The following is a 15,461-nucleotide window of genomic DNA, read 5'->3' as shown; positions in this document are numbered from 1 at the left end:
CAAACTTCTTACAACAGTAACATTAGATCTTCTTCTTGTCATACTTCTCTTTTCCCTTCTGATTGTCTATCAGAGGTTGAGCTTTCTGACTTCTGACCACCATCAGATCTTCTCCTGGCTTCTGACTGCTTCTGATACCTCCTATCAGGTGTTGCTTTCAGAGCCTGCTGCTCTACTTCCCTTTCAAAAGTTCTCTCAGTCAAACGCAACTCTTGCGCTTCTAGACTGCTATGCAGCTCTTCAATTCTCATGGTGCTCAGATCTTTGGAATGTTCTATTGTTACCACAATGTAATCAAATTGAGAGGTAAGGGATCTCAATACCTTCTCCATGATTGTTTCTTCAGAAAGAGTTTCTCCACACGCTTTCATCTCATTAGTGATCAGAATCACTCTGGAGATGTATTCAGAAACTTTCTCATTATTCTTCATGTTGAGATTCTCATATTGCTTTCTCAAGGACTAAAGCTTCACCTTCTTCACTGATGCGTCACCACCATAACATCTAACCAGTGTGTCCCACGCAGCCTTTGCTGTCGTTGAATCTGCAATCTTCTCAAACACATTTACATCAACACATTGATGAATGAAGAACAATGCTTTCTGATCCTTCTTCCTTACTTCCTTCTGCGTGTTTTTCTGTTCATCCGTCGCATCTGCTGCTACCAGAACATAACCATCAGTGACAAGATCTAGAACATCTTGAGCACCGAACAGTACACGCATTTGGATCATCCAACGATTCCAGTTTTTACCGTCAAATACTGGAAGTTTGGTGTTCATGTTGTCGTTTCCGTTCATCTTTCTACCTTGCACAGTACACTCAGATTTCTCACAGTGTTTCCCAATCCACAGAATTAAAAATTCTGATCAGATTTTGTTCAAGATTCAACACGAATCTAAGAATCAAAGTCAAACACACAAGACCTCACGTTCACTCGTGTTTCCCGTGTTTCCCTAATGAATCCGAATCGGAGCTCTAGATACCAATTGTTGGTGCAAAGGTAGAATGAATGATGAACGAAAATATTCTATTAAGAGAATGACGGCTACAAAACATGATAAAAGTTACAATGATTGTCACCCTATTTATAAGCTAAAACTAGGGTTACTAGAATAGGATAAAATACTAAAATACCCTCTAACAAACTTAGAGGCTAAGAAAATAGTACAACTAATAAATATGAATTACTTCTAATAATTATAACATCCTATTATATGTTATGTTATCTTAGTCTAAGTATTTTTTTTTAGATATACATGATGTTATGATTATAAATAAGCATTGTTAATCTTACTTTAATTTTAAAGTGTTGATTTGAGTGTAGGTAATCTTTGTATTGCACATTTGGATTTTGATGTTTTTTCAACATTTTGAATTTCTTTAGTTAATAGTAGTGACCTATATGTGATGTCGTTATCATATCTTAAGTTGTATTAATCTAATCAATTGTATTAAATTACTTGCAAATTGAATTCTTTGCTTGAAGTCTAATTCATCCATAATTTGTGATTAAACCTAATGATCAATATGAACTTCTTGCACTGAATATCTAACTGGACATTTGTTAATGTATTTTGGCCATTCGTTATATTATTGGGTTTAAATACGAGTGTTTAACCTCTACATCGCGTATGAATTGGTAAAGTGTTGTATTTATAAGAGCATCTCATATAATCAATGCCTTTGAATTTTGAGTGTAGAATTAGTGTCTCTATCTCTTGTGAGCTTGAAGAATTGGTCTTATTATTGCTCTCGGTTTTCTCGGACTCTCCAATGAATAATATATGAGTTTGGTTTGGTTTGGTGGGATAGCGTGAGCTAGATCATGTGGTTCATTCTATTATAGATGGTGAGAACTCACACATGTGAGGAATATTGTTTATGAATAGGTAAAATTTTATATTTATAAGAAAACTGACTCATATATTTGATGTCTTAGGTTTTGGATGGAGAAGTGATGTGTCTCTCTCTTTCTTTTGATCATGTAGCATTGGATCCATTATTTTTCCTGACTTTCACTTACTCCCCAACAAGTGTTGAGTTGGTTGAAAATATACAATTTAAATAAGTCCCACATCTCCTAATATTGTAAAGGAATCATAAGTCCAAGATTGTATAAATGTATCTCAATTTTTTCTTTTTATCCAATTATATTGTGTTAATTTATTGTGATATGTAGTTAGATATTTTATTTTAAGAGTATGACAAAAAAAATCTGAACTCGACTGCCTTGCATCGAATTTAACGGAAAAATCAGCTTAACTAGAGATGGAGCGGGTGCGGAAAAAACCCGATTTTTAATCACGAGGGTGGGGGGTGTTAGAATCCTCTCACCCCCGCCTCACACCAACCTATTAAATTTATTTTATTATATATATTTTAAATAATTTTACTAATTATTTACTTCTCTTAATCTTACAATAGCAAATTTATTAGAATTGCTATTTATTTTTTTCGAAAATATAGATTAAATAAAAATGACCATGTAATATAAGTATGACTAAAATGATCAAATATTTAATTTAATTATTTATTTTGTTGCTAGAAAAAATATACATTTAAAAAAAAAGCGAGTGAATACGGGACGAGCCGGGGAAACCCGTTCTCCAATTGGAGCGGGAGTGGGTGGTCAATTATTACCCTCAATGGGGATGGAGACATGCAAGTATAGAGAGACAGGTGGGGATGATAATGCTTAAATTCGTCCTCGCCCCGCCCCGTTGCCATGTTGAACTAGGGGTTGCAGGTGATTGAGGATAGTTTATGTGTTGCAACGAATTTTGTATAGTATTATTCTCTGGTTGTCATTTGACAACAAACAAAATGTTTTTTCTTTAATTTTGGAGTTTCCATGTCACATCCTTATGTTATGATTATGTTATTTATTTTATCTATATTGGTTTTGCCTAACAATTATATAAGAGCTTTTGGTTTTATCCGAGATAAGAGCTATTAGTATGTATGGTAGTATGGTATGTGGTTGCATTTTTTATGATCTTCCAGATGAAAAAAGGTGATATTTTGAAAGTGTTGTTCAGTTACAGTCATAAATTCTAATGTGAAGTTTGACATTGAGAAATTTAATGGATGTACTATTTTTAGCTTGTGAAAAGTTTAAGTCAATGATGTGTTAATACAATTAGAATTATAGGGTGTTTGCTAGTATACATGTGTTGATTGATATTGATGCAATGTGTGTTTTGGTATTTTGTTGGTGGTTGAAGAGTTTTCTATCAACATAGAAGATGAAAGATTATGTCAGTGTTTGAGGAGTTTCCTATCAACATGGAGGTTGAAAAATATATTTACAACCTCATTTTTTTATAGGTGAAAAGTATTAGAGAAGTGTAGTTTCAAGTGACGGTACCATTTATGATGGAGTATGAAAGTTATTTTGAATTATGGTTGTCAATGATGACAATGTAAAATATTCTTGGTTTAGCTTCAAATGACTATACACTTTATGGTGGAGTATGATTGTTCTTGGAACTATAACTTTTAGTGAAGTAAATGTATAAAAAAATTGTAGTGGTGTAAGTTCAAGTCATAATACTCACTATGGTAGAGTATGATAGTTATTTTGAACTATGATTGTTTATGTGGGCAATGATAAGTGATGTATCTTTTTCGATCAAGGTTAAGATTGTTTGAGTTGTTTGAAAATATACATGTTAAATAAATACCACGTTGCAAAATATTGTAAAGGAATAGTAAGTCCAAGACTATATATTGTGGTTTTATATGTTGGACATGTATAACAAAGTTTTGATGATGACAAAGATATCAAATAAAATATCATAAACATCATCAAACAAAGAAGAATGTTTGAATCAAATAAAAAAAATGATTTTTTTTTGTTGATTGGTGCAAAAGAACCAAGTTCAAAAGAACATCATCAAGAAACAATAACCATATACTTTATTGTTTATATTTTTTTATAGGATAAAAATGTAATATTAAGCGAGTCGCTCTCAAAGTATTAAAATTTTACACACACATGTATGCACGCGCTTACAAACACACACGCACACACACTTTTTAAAACTTCATTTGTTTTTAAAACTACTTCTGAAATCACTTTGGAATGGACCAAAATATTTCAAACCAAAGTTTAATAGATTATGAAGCTTATATAATTGATTATATAGAAAAAAAATTGATAATAGATTATTGCTTTTCTGTAATTTATTATGGGGTGAAATCGCATGGTAATTAATTATGAAACTTATAATAGATTATGTTTCATATCTAGTAAAAACTTTTCTATTTTTCTTCCTACAAAATTTTCTTATACACTTAAAATATTGTTTACGGGTCGAGATAAGAAACACTTGATAGAATTTGTCTTGTGTATCCATTGCTTTATCCTTTATATCTATAATTACAAAAGAGTAAAGGATTGTTCTCTTGAACTCATATAAGTTATAAAGGTTGCAAGCTGAAACGAAGATAAAAGCTTGGTGTAAGAAGGTTATGTGCCAATCTTGGACTAAAAGTTTTATGATAGTGGAAATTTCAAAGTGCTATCCTTGGAGACTAGACGTAGGCCTCATGATTTTGGACCGAACCAGAATAAAATCAAGTGTTTTCTCCTCAGATATGTCACCTCTTTATTTTCTTGTACTTATTTACTTGCCATTATCTTCTTCTTATACACCTCTTCTTAAAATCAATCTAAAAATTGATTTGATTTTTTAAGTTTTTGAAAACTTTTTTATATCATAATTCACCCTCCGCCCCCTTGCTCTTGTGTTTGAAGTTCGAAGCAATTTAACTTGTATATGATTTTTTCTTTTCTCTTATGCTCTAGTGTTAGAGTGTTGTGATATGTAATTAGATATTTACTTTGAAAAGTATGGGTGTACTGGGGTTCGTGGGATGGTTGAGGGTAGTCTATATATTAACGATAGATATTCCAATTTTATCTCATGGTTTGTTTGTTCTGCATAAGTTGGTTTCTTTTCAACCAACTAGCTATTTTGTTGTGTTGACAATTACTAGTATGACACATATATATTGGGCCTTGTTTTAGTAAAGGTCGCGTTGGAAATAATATTCAGTTTTATTTTTCTATTTTTTATTTACCACATGTTTAGATAAACATGAGTTAATACGGTATCATGTGATCATAAGTACTCTAATTACACCTTATCTTCTTTCTACATGTGGTACATTTCCTCTACCAATTCAAGATTCCACTTAGAGAGTCATCATCAATCTTATATTTGCGCCTTTTATAAAATTCACTCCATATAGATCACCAGTGATTTTCAGCAAAGTAGTTATCTTTTATCCATATCAAATCTTTGCACAACTGGCCATGTACCCACCAATCATTGGACCATCCAGATTTCAACCTATCTCATTATTGTATTTCTCAGTGTAACTCATATTTTCTTTTACATTTCTTTCAAACATTTCTCTATATTTCTTTCATTTTCTCTATTTACGCCTCTCATTCTCTCAACCACAATTGTCACATAACTCATAGATTCATACACAAAATTTCCAGAACATCCAAACCTTCATACCCACAGTCAAACCTTCATACTCCTCACCCAGACAAAACCGAGAAACTTTTCCATATATTCTTACCTTCATATCCGTAAACCATAAAGTTTTCATATATTCTTTCCACATTCATCTATTCATACACAACCTAGAAACATACCCAAAACCTTCATAAAAAACCCATTAATTTTTCCCCATATTCATACTTTCATACTCGTAACCCAAAAAATTCCCATATATTCTTCCCAAATTCATAGATTAACCACAATCTCATAAACCTAAAAAAATATGCATACCCATAACCTTAATAAAAAACCAGAACATCATCAATGTTCATACCCAAACATTCATTCTTTCACTCAAATATTCATTCAAACACCCATAAAACTTCAATAGAAATTCATTTCACACGTTCAACCACATCCATTCAAATCACCAATATTAACCAAATATTTGACTCATCAGTTACAATAACATTTACTTCACTCTTTAATATACCAAAATCAACATTCACCACAAGCATCTTTCCAAACCCTAATCCTCTTTTACCCAGAATCCTAAATTTAAAAAATAGACCAACAAGTTCAAACGGTTACAGGTCCACCTACAAACAACATATCTTCTTCCACAACCAACAATAACCAAAATATTCAAAATAAATCGTGCCAAAACACCGGTTCCCGAAACTATCAAAAAAGATATGTTCGGTCCTTATGTCGTGCACCCTAGCGACAACCCTTGTCTCGCTATAGTCACACTCATCTCAACAACTTGAAATACCATTCATGTTCAATGTCGGTTATGGTAGCTTTGAGATCTAAGAATAAGTTAGGGTTTCTTGATGGAAGTCTAACCCGTCAAGATGACACATATCTATTATCTCTTGCATGGGATCGCTACAACATAATGTTAATGTCTTGGATCACCAACTCCATTAAAGAAGACATAGCCTATAGTGTACTATGGATGGACATAACTCATGAAATCTAGATTGATTTGCGAGATTGATACCACCAAGGGGGTGTATTTCGTATTTCAGACCTTCAGGAAAAGTTATTCAATCTCAAGCAATAGGATCAAACTATCACTCAATACAACACCAGTCTCATGAAACTTTGGCAAGAGTTAGACAAATTTTGCCTGCTTCCCAGTTGCATTTGCACTCCGAAATGCTCATATAACCTTCTCCATACCATCAAATCATACAAGAAATCAGATTATGTCATCAGGTTTCTAAAAGGGCTAAATGAAAAATACAATTCAGTCAGATCACAAATCATGCTCATGAGTCTCTTACCCAATATCAACAAAGCATTTTCCCTTCTTATTCAACAAGAACGGAAATTCTCTACTCCATCTATGCTTGGTCATAAATATTTTTTAACCGTTGTTGATGACCACAACAGATATAGTTGGGTTTATCTTATGCGTTTGAAATCTGAAATCTCTAATCATGTAAAATCTTTTATCAATTTCATTCAAAGTCAATTTAATAAAATTGTCAAAACAATAAGGACTGATAATGGACCCGAATTTTCTCTTAAAGATTTTTATGCCACAAAGGGTATCCAACATCAGATTTCTTGTGTTGACACCCCTCAACAAAATGGCATTATTGAGAGGAATCACCAACATCTTTTAAATGTTTCTAGATCTTTACTTTTTCACTCCCACCTCCTCTAAAAAAAATTGGGTTAATGCCTTTAATCATGTTGTTTACTTAATTAATCGCCTTCCCTCTAAATTCTTACATCATAATTCTCCTTACTTCATCATGCATCATCATTTCTGACCATTATGTGCTCAAAGTTTTTTTGTTGTTTAGTGTATGTTGCTACCCTCAAATATGGTAGAACAAAGTTTGATCCTATGAGTAGAAATTGTATATATCTTAGTTATTAACAAGGAGTCAAAGGGGATATTCTCTTTGACCTTACAAATAATAAAATATTTATCTATGGAGACACCTATTTCTATGAACATATATTCTCTTACTCCACCAACATGTATCAACCTAACAACACACATTCACCCATCAATCAACCCTTTCCCAAGACTATCCTGTAGATGATTATCTCAATTCCTCACCCCCATAATAATACAACATCCCCCACTAACACAACCCCACCTCTCCAACAAACTCCTATACTTTCCTTTCAAGACAATATCAACAACTAACACAAAACAGAATTCTCCCCTATCATAAAATCCAATTGTATCCACAAACCTCCAACCTACTTAAAAGACTATCGTTGTGATCTCTTGAAAGGTAATATCCACTCTACTAACATTAATACTGCACTTAACATTTCTTTTTCCATTCAGCATGTTCTTTCTTACAATAATTTATCAAATAATCATAAATGATTTAACCTGAAGTTATTCTCTCTTATAGAACCCACTAGTTAAATTATGGTTGCTTCTTACCTGAATTGGCAACTAGCCATTAGACATGACCTTAAATCCTTAGATGATAACCACACTTGATATTTTGTCCCTCTCCCTCCTAACAAAAGATCCATTGGTTATAAATGGATTTTTAAAGTCAAATTTATAGTCAATTGGACGGTTGAAAGGTGTAAAGGTTGCTTAGTCACTAAGGGTTTTACTCAAACATAAGGGTTTGAGTAGCTTGAAACTTTTAATATAGTGGTTAAAATGATTAAAATTAGACTTATTTTATCTGTAGTTGCCTCAAATAATTTGTATCGTCATGAATTAGACACCAACACAACCTTTTTATATGGCAAATTAGATGAATAAGTCTACATGAAAGTACCCACTTGTTCAAAGGTTTTCAGTAGCAACATTGTTTGTAAATTAAATCGTTATATTTATTGCTTAAAACAATCTAGTAGGCAATGGAACCATAAATTCACATCCACTCTAACTGAATTAGGTTACAATTAATCTAAGTTTGACTACTTTCTTTTTACGAAGAATAAACTTAATTCTTTTATAGTTGTACTAGTTTATGTGGATGATCTCATGATTGCTGGAAATAATATGGCTGGTATTTCTTTGTTAAAATAGGTAATAGATACAAAATTCAACATCAAAGATTTGGGAAAACTTAAAATATTTCTTAGGATTCGAAGTGGCTAGATCAGCTCTAGGCATATTCGCATGTCAACAAAAATATAGCTTGGACTTGCTCCAAGACTTGGGGCTTCTTGGTGCCAAGCCAGTTACCAACCTCGTGGACACTAGTCATAAATTAAATCATGAATCTAAATCATCTCTTTTATCTAATCCTACTTCTTTCGACTTCCTTATAGGCAAACTTCTTTACTTAACACATACACACCCTGACGTTAGTTTTTTTATTTGCAGATTGAGTTAGTTTCTCTCGAAATCGACTGATGTTGATCTTCAAGCTACAATCAGAATCCTTATGTACATAAAGTCAGAACCTGCTAAAGGGCTCCTCTTCAAGACACAACATTCACCGTTTTAACAGGTTTCTCCAATTCTGACAGTGGTTCCTGCCACAAAACCAGATGATTAACCACTGATATATGTTTCTACCTTGGAACATCACTTATACCCTGGAAAAGAAAAGGGCAATTGATTGTTTCTGGATCATCTTCAGAAGCGGAATATCGTGCTCTCGTAAACACATCATGTGAAACTTAATTACTTTTATACTTACTAGTCGATCTTGGTATTCAACACACACAACCCATCACCATATTTTGTGACAACCAATCAGCCATCCATATAGTCCACAACCTGGTGTTTCATGAACGGACAAATCACATCAAAATGGATTGCCATATATTCCGTGACAAGGTTCTAGTCAAAATTATGCACCTAGTGCCTATTCACTCTTCTAAGCAAGTAGCATACATTTTCATAAAGGCTCTTCATCATGGTCCCCTTTCTTCTCTTTCTACCAAACTTGAAATGAACAACATACATTCGAGTTTGAGGGAGTATTAACCATAATTATTCCTATTTTATCTCATAATTAGTTTATTCTACGTAAGTTAATTTCTTTTCAACCAACTAATTATTTTGTTGGGCTGACAGTTACTAGTATGATGTATATATATTGGACCTTGCCGTTTTAGTAAAGGTCACATTGGAAATGATAATATTCAGTTTTATTTTTTCATTTTTGCTCTTATTCAGTTTTATTTTTTCATTTTTGCTTTAGCATATGTTTAGATAAACATGAGCTAATACTATGTGGTATTTTTACATAATGTTATTATTTGAGAACAATCATAATGTTATTATTTGAGAACAATCGCAACTTTTTCTCCGAATTTAGAGTTCTAGTATGTCTATGTGTTGTGGCTGTGTTGTTTCTCTATGTCAATTTTTTCCAAACACATGAAAAAATTGAGACTTGATGTTGGCTTGAGCTTGCATGTGTAATGCAATAAGCTTGCAAGTGGAACCCGAGTCTCGACAAGAGCATCCATTCCTTTTGTGCTTGTTTTGCTTATGTGATGTAGTATACATGGAATCCTACACGAGCCTACAAACTACTTGAAAGGTTTCATATAGATTTTGATCGATTTTCCCCTAAGCCGTCTTGACAAAATTGAGAGGACGACCCCTAACTTTCATGAAACATTCAAATACATTAAATTTCTCCTTAATATGTGATCATTGTTACAAACACTTTTTAAAGATGTTCTTCATTTACAAATAATACATTCAAATTATAATAATATAAATAATTGAAACACTAAATATAAATTTATTTAAAGATGTTTCAGATAAACATATTAAATAGAGTGGAACTTACTAAACTTCATTCATTTTTAAATAAAATTCAAGTGCATTATTATAAGTGCCCTTAGAATTTATTTTATTGTATTCATTTTTTATGTTTCAAAATTGTACCGGTTTCATATATAGTCCATAACTTTTATTGTGGACTCTACCTAGTATCCTAAAAAATGCTAGCATAAGCTAATATAAAGCAAGAAACACAAATTTAAAATAGGGACGAATTTGGAAACACAATCTAGAAGGAAAAAACCCAAATTGTAAATTAAATAAAGCAAGAAACACAGAATCTAAAAAAAAGGCCCGCATTTGGAAACACAATCTAGAAAAAGGCAGTGTTGGCTGTGAAAAGCATAATTCATTACTAAAAAAAAGAGGACAAAAAAATAATTGTACAGCTACAATTAGGTGAAACACTCGAGTCTCCAAAAAGGAGAACATATATACTCCTTAAGTATATAATCTTTCTGAAGAAGGAAAAAAAGTTTTAAAAAAAGAAACAAAGTGCACCTAAAATCCAACTAAGCCCAAAATTAACCACGGATGATGATAATTAATGGGCAGCCCCTATAAGTTTCAATCATTTCAATTGTCTCTCTTTGGCCTCCGACGTGGAGGGTTGGCTGTTTCCTCCTTTTCTTTGTTATCTTCCTTCTCTCCGCCATCTTGTTTACTGGTAGTTTCTGTGTTGGTCTTCTTCTCAACATTAGCCTCCACATTAGCCTGCAGAAGAAGAGGCTTGGTTATGAGCATGAAAGTTAATCAAAAATACCACTAGGAAATTCATGACACAAGTTTCTCTACTTACAGGTTTCTTTCCACCGAATATGAGTCTGAAGAAGATTGACACAAAGACAATCACAACAGATACAATAATTCCAATAGTCAGATTCGGTTGCTTCTCCCCCTTTTCAATGATTTCCTGCAGATAAGCATAAAGTATAGGTCATATTCCAGTTAGTGAAACATAATGATTTCAATGACTTGAAGCTTTGGTACATACAATAATCTTCTCCTTTTGGCCACTTAGGAAGGGAATGTCTGCGATCTTGTACAAGAGATCGAATGCCTTCTTCTGCAAGGTAAAAGAAAATTAACATCAAACATAAGTAAGATGGAGATATAAGAGAGAAAATGGAGTAATTGGAAGAATTTGTATTACCTGGATGCCAGCAATACCCTCTGACTCAGAGGCTGCCGCAGCCGCAGCCGCTGCCTCCTCTTCGGCTTTTTGTTTCTCTTTCTCAATGTTAAACTTGGGTTTCCAAGTAGTTTCCCTATAGGACTCGGCAATCTTATCATCTTTAGCTATGAGAACATTATCAAATAGGATGCCATCTTGCATTGTCCAAATTTCAATGCCAATAGCAGCAATAGGCTCAAAGTCTGGTTTCTCAAGTTCAAAGTACTCTGGGTTTGGAATCTCCTGAGGCTTCCAAATACCCTTATAATTGGGGTTATCAATGTAGGGGGCACTCCATTTTCCCTTATAAGCTGGGTTGCTCTTGGTTGGCCTCTTCCATTCACCACAACCAGGGGCTGCTTCACACTTTGGGTTTTCGATTTTGGGAGCTTCCCATTCACCATCCTCCTCATCATCCCAATCTTCAGGTTTTGTTGCCTCTGGGTCATCTACTTCTTCTGGCTCATCATCCAACCATCCTTCAGGTTTCTCAGCTTCTTCATCAATAATTTCCCTAGGTGCATCCTCATCCCAGTCCTCTGGCTTTACAGCTTCTGGGTCAGGAATTTTGGCTCTCTCGTCCCAGTCCTCGGGTTTCTTATCATCGGGGTCTGGGATTGTCTTGGAAGGGATAAGGGCAGGCTCAAAATCTTCAGAAGATAAGAAATTTGCCTTTTTCTTTTCCTCGCCATCAATTAAAATGCTCACTTCATTATCATCCTTTAGAACAGCAGTGTACACATGAGATAGTTTGTCAGACGGGACAGAAGGAGGAAACTTGAGGTGGTGTTCAACATGCTTCCCAGTCTTGGGATTCTTATGCCTGAAGATAAAATGCACCTTGTTGGTTGCCCCACACCTATCTGGACCAAACATGATAGAATAAGGAGATTCATTGTCAAACCCCTTGGGCTTCCAACCACTCTCCTGAGTTTGAAGATATTTAATATATGCACCACCACATTCAAGTCCATTTTGAAGGCGAGTCTCAAACTGAAGAACAACTGTTCCGTCCTTAAGACTGACAGGTGCATCAAGCTCTTTAACTATAGCATACTTCCTTGCTGGTTCACTGACAAGAAGTCCAAAATCATCATGCCCTTCACTCTTTGAATGCTTCCATACACCTGAAACCCAAAACAAAAATCAGAATACAAATCAAAATTTGTTGGACAATATATACATATATTAAGCATGTGAGGGGAACAGATACTAATTTGCAGAGGCATAGATGTTGGGTTTAAAACTCAAAGCTTTCTCATACTTGCTAAAAAATTAAAAATATGCTTCATTGCTTCACAATCAGCTGTGAGATTATTATCCCAGAATAAACAGAAATAATATGAAAGCATGGTCAGAGTAAAAAAAACTATTAAAGCCATAGTTTCTATTTAACTTCATTAAATAATACGTTTGACTACTAATTCAATATATTTTCATCTAAAGTTTTAAATGTATAATAATTGAAGTACGGTCATCCATTGTCCAATAGCATATTGCAAACAATCCCTCAATATTGCAACCACAATCATTCTTAAATTATAAGAAGTTTCCAAGAATATTCCTATACGTTAAAATTAAGAATCAGGACCCTATTCTAAACAGAAATCAAAGGGGGACCCAAATCTAGCCTGCAATATTATATATACACATATGAGCAGTTAGCAGTATATGTATTGCACACTAGCACCAAATCTTGCTGCTTATATAATCTTTTTCTATAGACAAATGCTGGTACTTAATTACTGGTTATGTTAATTTCCAGAATCAACTCCTTCAGTAATAGCAATTAGTTTGTTTTGGAATTGCATATTTTTTTTTTGAATAACTTGATCTAACTTGTGAGCACTTACAATCCTAAAGACTCATCAACCATAAATGTATAACCAAGATTAGGTTTTACTTGAATCTAACTGCAGTGACTCAATTATAAATGGAAATTCTCAACAAAAAAAATAGCATACTCATTGAAGCAGTAGTAACCAACTTCATACAAACAGATAGGAAAATCAACTTTAAAAGAAATCTGAAACGGAGTTTGAAGTGAGAAAACAAAAATCAAATTGCTTCAAATAGAAACAAAACAAAACAAAATCGATCTGCACAGTGATACTCACCGTTGTATTCCTCCTTGCCAGATACGATCCATCGGTTATCAAAATCCTCATCGAACGATTCATAAAAGATCTACACATAAAAACTCTCAAATCAGAGATCCACAACACAAACAAACAAACAAAAAAACACGAAGAACAATAAAAATCTCAATTACCGCGTCATCTACTTCATCAGAAGCGCGAACGAGATGAAACGAAGAGGAAGAAGCAACGAAGAAAAGGAGCACCGCCAATAGCCCCATAGCCAAAGGGATTTCCTTACGATCCACCATTGTTATCTTCTTCGATCAACTGTCAAACCCTAACTCTGTAATGTGATAAGAAAAATCTGAATCAGTTCTGAGATCTAAATAGACAAGGAGAGTGAAAGCGTGATACAACACTGACGCTTTCTATTCGACCTGTTTCAACCAATGATATTAAGTGCCACGTGACGTAACCCAATGGTTTTTCGCCACGTAGCATTTTTGCATCACTTGCTTCTTTTATGTAGCGCTGTAGTAATCAAACCAAATCCAACCTACTTAAAAATTAAAAAAGAAAAAGATAACTTTAAAATTAGAACATTTTTAAAAAATAGAACTAGTTAATAATTAATGATAATATGGATATAGAAGAAGATCCCATAAACTTTATTTCAACCCTTTTTAATCGAAAGTATCCGTAGTTATTTTTGTTTTGTTATTTTATTTTAACCTTCAAAATAGTTAAAAATTATAAGCTCTCAAATTTTATAATTTTTATCAAATCAATTTAAATTTATCACATTTTGTCAAAATTGTATTTTAATTTAAAATATGAAGATTAACTTGTAAATTTTGAAATAATACTAATAATGTCCTGTTTGACATTCTTATTCATTAGAATATTAAGAAAATTTAAATTTTTTGATTTTATATATCATTTTAGAATTATTAAATTTACTTGAATAAAATATTTTATAGATTTTTATCATTTTAACCATTTTTAATTTATTATTCAAATAATTAATTTTATTTAAATTATTTTAAATTATTTCAAAATATTACATTAGCTCGATGAAATGTTTCATCCAAACATACTAATATAGTTTATTTTATGTTTGCATTTTTTATTTTTTCACACATGTTGTGATTCATTTTATAAAGACTCTTTTAAAATGTCTTAATTGTTCAAATGTACCAAAAATGTTCTTCATCAATTATCAAATTTGTTTAATTTTTTATTTTTTATTTTTAGTTTTGTGTTTACGATTTATATCATAGACTTTTTTTTTTGTTACCTTTTATTATTTTAGATATATGAATAAGTTAAATTGTCTTAGATATTGTTTCGTTACGAAATCAAAAATAAAATAGATTGTGGAAGTTATGGTGAGACGGAGTTTCGTAAGTGATTTTGTGATGTGGCACAGTGGATCGAAGGTTGCGATCACAGTGCTTCTTGGATCGAGAATGGAGGTCTTGAATTGGCGTTGTTGATCGATGTCGATCTTGAATTAGTGTTTGTTATCTCTGATACGATGGGCTTAGGGAGGTATTTACATGGTTACCACTACAACACCCAAGTCAATTATGATTTAAGATAACCGTAATGAAAATGGAGATTATAAATTGTGTACCTAAAATTCCTTTGTGAAGGCATTTATACTTTGGGCTTGGTGGAACACGTTGAATAAGTGGGTCTCGTACTATTAGGTCTTTGGGTCGGCGTGGAGTAGTGGGTTTCGAGGCCTTTGGCCGGCACAAAACAGTTACCCTCAAGACTCATTGGGCATCCTGGATGTTGGAGGAGTCTTTTAGTAATTGTGGTCGGCCCTTGAGAATAGTTGCACGGGTGTTGGCTGGCATGCACTACTTTGGTTTGGCCAACGAGTAATGGGGAACGTGATTATTCAATGTAGTCTCATCATTGAAGTGTTTCAC

At 33.2% G+C, this 15,461-nt stretch overlaps 1 protein-coding gene across 1 annotated transcript; it reads right to left on the bottom strand.

Annotated features, from left to right (window-relative positions):
- Nucleotides 1-10,595: 10,595 nt before the first annotated feature.
- LOC127078754 (calnexin homolog) lies at nt 10,596-14,012 on the bottom strand. The gene is made up of 6 exons (XM_051019185.1): nt 13,713-14,012; nt 13,558-13,627; nt 11,420-12,567; nt 11,261-11,332; nt 11,066-11,179; nt 10,596-10,980 (listed from the first exon to the last, which is right to left on the bottom strand). The coding sequence occupies exons 1-6, from the start codon at nt 13,827-13,829 to the stop codon at nt 10,843-10,845; spliced, it is 1,659 nt and encodes a 552-aa protein (XP_050875142.1). The 5' UTR covers nt 13,830-14,012; the 3' UTR covers nt 10,596-10,842.
- Between the last annotated feature and the right edge of the window lie 1,449 nt (nt 14,013-15,461).

This window comes from Lathyrus oleraceus, chromosome 5 (assembly GCF_024323335.1).
Source record: "Lathyrus oleraceus cultivar Zhongwan6 chromosome 5, CAAS_Psat_ZW6_1.0, whole genome shotgun sequence".
NCBI classification, from domain to species: domain Eukaryota; kingdom Viridiplantae; phylum Streptophyta; class Magnoliopsida; order Fabales; family Fabaceae; genus Lathyrus; species Lathyrus oleraceus.
This window is presented reverse-complemented; position numbering and strand designations above follow the sequence as displayed.